Source organism: Egretta garzetta, unplaced genomic scaffold, assembly GCF_000687185.1.
Source record: "Egretta garzetta isolate BGI_Z169 unplaced genomic scaffold, ASM68718v1 scaffold15, whole genome shotgun sequence".
Classification (NCBI taxonomy): Eukaryota; Metazoa; Chordata; class Aves; order Pelecaniformes; family Ardeidae; genus Egretta; species Egretta garzetta.
Window position 1 is genome coordinate 5,341,539 of NW_009259798.1, and position 10,140 is coordinate 5,351,678.

Below are 10,140 nucleotides of genomic sequence, written 5' to 3' on the forward strand. Positions count from 1 at the left end.
GAATTTTACTTTATCTTATATTAACTTTCTCCTTTAAAGTTCCTTTTTCCATTGAATCTTTGACATTTCAGTTTATTTGATTTCCATTTTGTCTTCACTATTACTTACATCTCTGATCGAGGAGGTGTTTAAGGATTAAAATGCGCAGATAAACTGTCGTAGCTGAAGTATCTAAGTAAAAAAGTATTTTGAAAGTCGAAAGATAAAGGCTAGCATAAAAACTAAGGCTGCACTATATAAAGTCAGTCAGGTTATGAACAGATTCATATATTTTAGCAATGTGAAGAAAATGGTTATGTAAATACACACAAGTATTAACATCAAACTGTATTAAATTATGTAAACATCTTCTGTGATCAATACAAACATCTGCTTGTCTCGGGATACTACTGCAGCATAGCTCGAATTTGTTTTGAAGTAGATTCATCATTCAGGTGTTTTGTAGTGAACCTAGAAATGACAAGTTAAAACAATATTTTATAAAATGAACAGGGATAAAAAAGTCTGAAAACTTCAGTGGCTGTTTTTGAAGTCAGTGCAGTTGAATTACACGCAGGAGGAACTTAGATGTTTCTCTAGACACCTATCACTGGAATTTAACTGCTAAATGTCTGGTGCTCTTTATCTTCTAAATACCCCTTGCAATAAATTATTCCCTGTTAATAGGTGCAGAATTGTGGCTAAATCCTGGCTAAATACTGTTTGGCATCTGTCTATGACATTGTCATCATTTTGGGTCGAAATTATCTCTTTTTCTTCCAGTTAAAAGCCTCAAAAGAAGTAAAAAATATGGAAAGACGTAAGAAATAGGGTAAATACTAAAGGGATTTAGGAATCTAGATTGAGTTTTGGTATAATCTATAAGCCTAATTTTAAGCAGCTTTCTTAAATGTCCTGTACCTTTACATCTTACAGTATAACATCACATAGACTGTCTTCTATTTTTTTTTTTTTTTTTTATTTTGTAACCAGCAGACTTTCTTTGGTGCTGAGTTACACTTTTGGGAATATCCTGAACCAGCAGGCTTTGTTTGGTGCTGAGTTACACTTTTGGGAATATCCTGGGAGGACTGAAGAGTTTTAATGTGTTTCTTTCCATTTAAGCCCAAACATTCTCCAGTGTTTATGTTTACAGGGCGATCAATCATCACATAAACTCAAAACATACCTGCTACCTGTAGGATTTACCTCCACATAAATTTTAATTCAAAAGACATGATAAGCAAATAGGGAGGTGGTTATGGCTGCAGTTCTCACTCTGTCCAAGCATTCAACAGCTACAGAATTCAGTACAGCTCTGAAAAACTTGGTACTAAGACTCCCTTCTCAGCTTCAGAGAAGTGTCAGACTATCGTGTCTTGCTTCCCAAGACAGCACCTTAAACACTTAGCTACAGGGTTGGGATTTAGACTGCTGTTTTCTTGAAGTTGTATCATTTAGCAAAATTCAAAAAGAAAAATGAAGTCTTATTAAATCACAAGGAAAGAGAGAAGTATCAAGGGTTTGAGAAATAGAAACTCTACGCTTCCAAAATGTTCTAGTTGCTGGGGTATTTTATGTAACAAATCTTAGGTTAGATATATTGTTTACCTTTGGTATATTGTTTACATTCTAGATGGCTAAGTTTTAGGTGATAAAATGAACCTTAAGTATTTCTGAAGAAGGACATTATGACTTCCAATATTAATAGTCATTGCTTATCTAAGTGAAGTGGAATTGAAAGAAATTAATATTACTTAAGAAAACCCCAGGTGATAAAGGCAAACCTGAAAGGAGAATTTCCTTAATAAATCAAGTTTCTAAGGTGAAAAACCTTAAATATAAAGAGATTGGGAGAAAAATAAGAGGAATTTGTTAAGGCTGAATCAAACAATTATTCCACACATACCTGAGAGCATTCAGAAGTCCTTCCACAGTGTCAGGTGGTTGTTCCTTTAAAACTTTTATGCATCCCTTCATCTGGGAACAGAAGCATGCCACTATTGAACAATAATATATGAATTGCACTGGCTGAAAACAAGGAAAAATTTCACCAAGAAAGGCAGGGGTTTTTTCCCCTACTGGGTGTTAATGCTGCTTTATATGACACATTATAACTTATTAAATTTAAGTTTAAAACCTAACTTTTGAGAAAACAACATCTACTTTAATAAGCATTTGTAGATAGTAAATTACATATCAAGTGTTTATATTTTAAATTGCACGTGATTTCTCCAATTCCAACTTAAAAAAAATAAAAATTAGCAGCTGATATGAGCTAAAAAGAGATTTTAGAAGAGAGTTCCATGTTGCTGCTGTTAGCAACTATCAGAAGAGATGTTTCAATTTTGACTTTTATTTTTATGCTTGCACACAAGGAGGTAATTTTCAGTATTCAGTTTTAGTTGTAAACCTAACTTGTGATAACTTATGATTTGTTTTATCACTAGCAGTTAGAAATTTAATCTGAGATAAGGAGTCCATGATGTTGATTTTAAACACCACACTGAACAAACATCTTCATGGAAACTGTAAACAGGCTGAAACTCTGTCCAAATCTACAAAAGGGGAAATTAAGCAGAGAAAGCAGAGGTAGAACTCATTTGACCCTCTAAACAGACTCTTTATCTAGTCAATAGAGAGAAATAGGAAATTTCTCTAACCTGTTCAGAATATACTTTAATATGTAATTAATTGTGCTCCCAAAGTACCTATTTCTTCCCATTGCTATGAAGGCATCTAAAAGCTATCCAGAAATTAGTCTAGATGAATTCCACCTCATTTAAAATGATAGATAAAGACATGGCAGAGTCAAGATTTGAACCTTCTAATTTTCCAAGTCACATTACAGGGCTAAATCTATGTGCCAGTATTTTCTTTGCAGCTAAAGAGCAATTCTGCCTTATTACGGAAGTGGATGATGAAACACTTAACTGAAGTCAGGGTTGGTCCATGTTATTTGCCAATAAAAATGATTCAGAAAATGTAACTGAGCCTCCTGCACAATGACCAGCCTAACAGTCACTGATCACTGCTCAGTTGGCTCCTTTCTACCTGGAAGATAAAACTAGCTTTGCAAATACCAGATCAGATGAATTCTCAGGGTGGCAGCACATGTTTTGAAGTGACACAGTTATTTTTCCTGAACTAGAGAAACTCAAGACTGTATTTCACATCACTCAGTACAGGTTTACACGCCCCATCAGATCAGATCTGGTCAGATCAGACCAGACAAACTCAAAGGGGATAAAAATTCAAACCATTCTTTTCCAGTTTTGTTAGAATCAGAATCCCATACACATTCAAAAAAGAGAAGCTGTTAGGAGGTCTAAGCTAGGAGTCTGTAATTAACAGCTTGAAATACAGTCTCCAGTCTTGAAAGAGCGAGGAAAGGGTAATTTGTTCCACTCTCCTTGAAATTCTTTTGACATGGCTACCAAGAAGGGGCTAGTTTGGAGAAAAGAATTGTTTTTCACAGTAAAATAAAATCATCTGAAATATTGTAAGATTTTTTTATTAGAAAAGAATCACTAAACTAATCAGGTGAATTACGATTTGGCACCACGTACTCATTTTTAAAAACTGAGTCATGCATCTCCTGCCTGCCATTTACATCTAGCTCACTATCCTTTAAGATTGCAGGGCTTTAGGATAAATGTGAGAAACAAAGTACACGCATTGTATAATTTGGTCCTATCAAAATTTTACTTGTGTTGTCTCTGTAGACAAGAGACTGAGTTAGAAGTCAGGAAGTCTGCATTCAATTCTCAGGCTCTATCTGCTGCATGACCTTGAGCAAATCAATTCACCTCTTTGTGACATATCTTTCCCCCTGTAAAACAGAGTCAAAGAGGAGATGTGGTAAAATACTGATACCTGTAGATGAAAAATGCTAAGGAAGACTCAACTGTCATGGAGTACAATTATATATATATATATATGTTTTATTTTATTTTGAAGTAGGCTCTTTTGTAAAGGGAAAGACTTAGCGTCTTTTTCAAGAATTACAGCTTATTTCTGCTGAAAGACATGGCACATGAGATTTAGGTTTGTAAAAACGTGTAGCAAAAATAAGAGTACTTTTTGGTGTGTGCTTGCAGTATCTCAGATGAAAAAATAAGGCTGATTTCCCTGTGACTGGTCATGCCAAAGTTAAAACTGAAGGCTCATTATCAACACTACAACAATAACATCTCAGTTCTGCTACTTCAGATCTCAGACAAAGCAGAGACAATGTCAAATATCTGCTTATTTACAACAGGAGTACTGCCAAAGATGAGCATTTCAGCATAAATAAATTACATGATTAATAAAAAATTATGACCACAGAACTTATTCCAGGGTAGCTGTAATAAAAAATTATTTAGTGTAACCACACAGTTGGCAGGAAGGCAGAGCTAAAAAGACAAATGAGTATCTGTGTCTGGAAGAAAATACAACGGAAAAAAGACTGATCCTTATTTTAATTTCAAACAAGCTGATATATTAAAGTATGCAGGTAAAGATAAAGTCTCAATTTTGCTATTCAAAAGTAATTAAAATGATTTATACAAAGTCATAAGCTTGGGCTGAAAAAAAAGCTGCAGACTACTACCCTCAAACCTACAGAGTATTAAAGAAAAGTCACTCTTACATCAATCTTTGATGTCTTTGAGAAAGCTCCCACAGGATGAACGTGATCGTACAGAATAATAACTCCCACCATTACTCGCATGCAGAACATAAGGGTCTCTTCACTGGTGAATCTACTCCTGTACTCTCTGGAAAACAAAACAAAAGAAACAAACAGTCTTGACTTTTTACTGGACAATTTTGCAAACTAGACTACGAGCACATAGAATCTGAATGTTGTATTTGAAGGTTGAAGATGAATCTTAGCAAGATTTTAAAGATCTTTGAATTGCTAAGTCCTTGTCAATTTAGAAGGTTCGAAAGCGAATACAGATAAGTAAACTCCTTCTAACACAACTTCACAGTTCAGATCTTCACTTCAGCAAAATTCTAAGATGATGGGTTCACAGCAGACTTCCACAGTTCATGAAAAATGATGGAGACTGTTCATAGTTCTGCTTAATCATAGAAATACGACATATCAGAAAGTCAAAGGAAAGCTACTCTTTTTGCTTAAATTCCTACTTTGAAACAGTTAATGTTTAAATATCTAATTTCAGCAGCTAGTAAATTTAGGGCTTCACCTAGGCGGACCATAGTCATGTCTCTCTCTCTCTCTCTCCCCTAAGTCCATGGGCAACTTCAACAACCCAGATTCACTGAGCATCTAAAATATGGAAGCCCACTAGATAGGACTGGACTGAGCTAATTCCAAAGAGTTTTTCTTTGACTTTTTACTTCCAAAATAAGAATATGGATGGCACATTTAGGACAGCCCCTATCACCTCTAACCCCTGAAACCATCATCAGGAAATGAAAAATGAACTACAGTAGAAAAAAACCAGAAGTCCTGAAAAACGTAAACTATCACAATTTTTCTAACAAATATTGAGTAAGTAACACATAGATTTGTCTACTGTCATTCATTGGTTTTCAGTATAAAACTTGATTTTTTCACTTAAACATATCATTAAAAATACTAAAATCTGTACTATACTACCTCTCAGTTTACAATAACTTTCACTCTTTTTAATTAACACAGCATCATAACATGAACAGATTTAAAGGTTACAGACATTTTGAGGTGAAAATGCCTGATTATCCCACAATTAGAACTAAATATCAGATAATCTTCTGGTAGATGACCCACAACTTTCTGTTTCTCTACTTTTGCCAAAAAAATGAGCTGACACATAAGGTTGCTTTTCAGTGACTACTTCTGTGATGCCCCGGGACTGTGAGATGAGTCCCACCACCTACATACACTTTTCCAGAATTTTCATAAACAATCACAATAACATCAGGAATTCTACCCTTTCCACGGCACCATGAACAGGCAATTCAAAGACGGGAAGACTACCTTGACTCTATCTTGTATGTGTTTTACACTTAAAGAGATATCTAACCTCAAAAATACTTGACTAAATGCAAAGCTAAACAATAGTAACCCCACTGGCTATACCTATGCTAGCAGTTAAGAAAACAACTGTACAGTTTCCATACAGCTGAATTTTCTCATATCCAGAGTAAGATGGCTACATCCACAAGGATCTACTCAAATGTTCCTCAGAATAATCCTTGTGTATCACTTGTGAAAGCACTACTTGGAAAAGCCAAAATCTTGCCAAAATCTTGCCCCTAAGTGTGCTAATAACTGAGCAACATGGGCAATCAAGAGACAGTAGTTGGCCTATGGCCCTGGTTAGACAAGACACAGAAGCTTATGAGTGCATAAGATTACGCATGTATTTTAACCTTTTGTTGAAATCCAGGCTGACCACATAAGCTCTCCTTAACAAAACTCAATTCTGATTCATGAATAATATCATAAGGTGGTTAAAACAGGAGGCAAGGCTTTCTAACACTAGGTCATGCTTTGTATGCAAATGTGACAACAGCTTAAGGCAAACATACAGGAATTAATTTGTAAACAAATTTGTTTATCCCAGGTGGCTACTTAAAAGACAATACAAATTCACTCATACAAGAAAAACAAAATTCAAGGTAAAACTTACGGTGTTTCCAACATGACTTTACATACACTAGCCATAGTACTTAGACAGTCCGTTGTATTTTCAATTGGTAACGTTTTGTTCTAGAAGGGTTAAAAACAGCCATTGTTCAGTAAACCAGATTGTAAAATTAAAATCAAGAAAGTCTGTATTAGACCCTTTCTCCCCCATTACCTACTTCTGATACAAAATGTGTAGTTGCATTACTGAGTGTTTTCAGCATTGGTGTGGCTTCTGCATAAAATAGGGACATCCTATTGGCCATTTCATTGTTTACTTCATTCTCGATGTCTAGCTGGTGAAAACATGAGAAAAAAATAGTCAGTAGAACTCTTGAAAATCTTGCCAGCAGCAAGAAAAAGATACAGCACGTGCTCATGTGGGCAAGCAGATTGTTGCACAAATAGTTCCACTCTAATCACTTCATCCGCACCACTGATTAACTCTCAGTGGGAAGGAGAAAACATGGCAGCTAGGTGAATCAAATGAAAAACATTACCACAACGGGTATAAATGCACACTGATAAATACCTCAGTGCGAACAACAGATCAGATTTTATTTACTTACATGCATGTTGTTTATTCTGTTGCGACTTATTGTCCGCCTATAATAACTGAAGTCATTCTGAATTGCTGGGTTTCTCATCTTAGAGAAAGACAAATAGAAAATAATCAGTTTTGGTTCACAATACACGGAAAAAATCAGCATGCATTAGAAAGATTTTATTAACCTTAAGTTCATCAAAACGAAGAGTAAAATGTAAGATTTCTGCAAACTCTTTCGCTAGAGCCTGTTCCCGTTCCAGGTGCTGAGTTGGAGTATAAGGTGGGCACGTCAAGGACTCCAATAAACTCTGCAGGGCTTTCTCTGAATAAAAATCAGAAGCACAAATTCTATTCAGTCCACGTTATGATGAAGTTTTAAGTATCTAAATGTATTTCACACAAAGAGAAGGAACCCTCTGAACATGCACAGCCGTCCTAGAAATGCTTTTTCTTACTCTTCTAAGGTGAGAAACGTTAGTCAAAGACACCTGCCTCTTCAGGCTCTCTGCCATTTTCTCGCCATTTTGTACCACTGAGCACTTTTTTCTTTTTATCACCCTTTATCTGGGTTCCCTATCAGTGCATTTTTCTTCCATTCAGATATTCAACTCTTTCATCTTCCCCAATTAGCCATCAGCTTAGTATAGAGATTATTCTGGCATCTCTGTTACTAAAAGCGTACTCTTAGGCACTGACAGCAAAGTAATTCAGCTCCTGCGGCTATAATTACTAACATAACTCAAAAAGTGAAAGACTTAGTAAGCAGGATGGTGTAGAAGAATTCCCTTGCACTGCGAGCTCTCCCACTTTATACATAAATTTTTGCACACTGGTTCTCTTCCGAAGTCCTAATTCAAGGAGTAACTGCATCATTTTTTCAGTCTGTAGGGATGACAAAGCCAGCGTAAATCATGCCCAACTTTGGATTTTCACCCTGTGAGAGTGTTTATTTATACCCTCCTCCCCCTGCTACCCCTATTTTTAAAAAAAATCTCAAAATATTATTGGTTTACACTCCTTCTAAAACTCCAAAGGATCGCATTAGTACAATAAGGACCAGTGAAGTGCAGAAGAGTGGCAGTCACCAGAGAAAAACTTTACACAGTTTTACCACGTTCTTTGCGTGTATTCTATTTAGATAATGCAACTTATTTTAAGCGACAAACTAACAAACTATGATAATTCTGAAATTAAATGAAGTCTAAAAATATGCCTCCAAAAATGTAATTGCAGCTAAATGTCTGCTGATATCAAACAGAAAGAATAATAACCCCTTAAAAGTTCATGGAAAAGGACGCTCCCTATTTCTTTATATGTAAAAGTAGCCTGATAAACAGAGATACCAAAACAGGGCTCACCTAATCTGAGTGAAAACTCATAAAAGCGCTTCAGCCTTACAACCAGGGGACATACTGAATTCCATGCTCTTTCTTGCAACTGGATATCATTGGGGTTTTGTATTGCCTGAAATGAAAATATTACTGTAAAGAACTGTAATCTATGAATAACAAACTAAAGATGGTTTGGAAGTTTTCTAGTTCACCATTTTAGAAAGTACTGCAAAACACAGAACAATTACGAGAAATTACATTGCACAGGAATAGGAAATTACTGAGTCCAAAAAATATCATTTTCTTCACCTTCCCTCTCCCCCTGTAACATAGTTATTTAAAATTACTCATTCAAATGCACCACTGATACACAGGAATATGTTTTATCACATTATTTGGGGAAAAAATACAGCAAAACCATCAGGGAAGACCTTTTGTATGATTACTGGTTACAGAAATAGCCTTCTTTTTTAAGATTGTGATGCTTTTGAAATCTCCAGTGTATTCAGGTTCTTAAGTAACCAACAGCTCACACTAACAGTAACCGCAAAGCTGATGCAGGGAAAGGTTTGGTCAGTTGAGCCAAATCTTAAGTTATAGTTCAGAACTATACTTTGGGACCAGTTTCATAGAATAAGATACCTGCAAAGTAGATGTAAGGTTATGATGTACTGTGTTTCACTGTTTCACTTACACAGAAGAACAACTATCTTCAGCTTTTTTATAGTGTATTTCTGACATCTGAGTATGATCTTTCTCAAAGTGAAAAAAAATTACTAATTACTAATAGTAAACCTAAAAGAAGTTCCAACAACCATCATTTAACGATTTGCCATTAGGGCTTTATATTCAATGTTACACCTAATCTGTAACACATTATCTAACTACAATTTTAATGAAGATTTTCATATAGTTTCGTAGAATGTGCCTGGATACATAACAGGAGCAAGGAACACATTGAGTTTTGCTTGATTTTGCTTCTGAAGAACTGTCATTAACAAACATACATCTCTAATTTCTTGACCAGCTCCTTTGTAAGCCTGAAGGTCTGCAAGCATACTTTCTGAGTCCTGTAAAACCGCACTGATCTGATTCCATACCTCCCTTTCTCCATCTGTGGGCTGTGCATCTAAGAAACAGAAAAGCAAAATGCACAAAGTCAAAAGGTAGCTGCAATACGAATGGCAAGATTACTCAGTTCTACTTAACAACATCATACCCAGCTTGACTATGCGTAACTCCATTCTGATGTGGGTTTTTTTAAATACACAATTATACTGCACTGCCGTTCTGCTAACATCCAGTTTATGCTTTCTATAGCAAGGAAGGAAACACAGTACAGTTTTTGCACGCTTTGGCTCATAATGCCTTTTCCCAAAACAGCATTTTAAAGTGAAGCAGTATCATAAAGCCATGTTATTAGAAAATGTCCCCCTCTCTCATGAGCTCCACAGCTCGATTGCAAAGGATTGTTCACTTTTCTTGCAGCTTGGGGACAAAATCAGGCTTTCTAGTGAATGGAGCAGCGGGATATTACACCACTTTGACTCTCCTCCAGGCTTCCTTAACCAGGGTAATTTATTTCTCCTTTTGTAAACAACAGATACAGTACTATTAAAAAGAAACATTTTTCTTATGTAGGTATGTCAGAGATCATTCCT

At 35.7% G+C, this 10,140-nt stretch overlaps 1 protein-coding gene across 1 annotated transcript in view; it reads right to left on the bottom strand.

Moving 5' to 3' along the window:
• Positions 1-312: 312 nt before the first annotated feature.
• Positions 313-10,140, bottom strand: part of CYRIA (CYFIP related Rac1 interactor A) — a 39,336-nt gene continuing 29,508 nt past the window's right edge. Inside the window, exons 4-12 of the mRNA XM_009639826.2 lie at positions 9,487-9,608; positions 8,507-8,612; positions 7,334-7,470; positions 7,171-7,248; positions 6,781-6,897; positions 6,606-6,685; positions 4,613-4,739; positions 1,889-1,959; positions 313-450 (exon numbers count right to left, since the gene is read on the bottom strand). Of these exons, the coding sequence (XP_009638121.1) occupies positions 387-450; positions 1,889-1,959; positions 4,613-4,739; positions 6,606-6,685; positions 6,781-6,897; positions 7,171-7,248; positions 7,334-7,470; positions 8,507-8,612; positions 9,487-9,608 (902 nt within the window). The 3' untranslated portion in view covers positions 313-386. The remainder of the gene's footprint in view (positions 451-1,888; positions 1,960-4,612; positions 4,740-6,605; positions 6,686-6,780; positions 6,898-7,170; positions 7,249-7,333; positions 7,471-8,506; positions 8,613-9,486; positions 9,609-10,140) is intronic.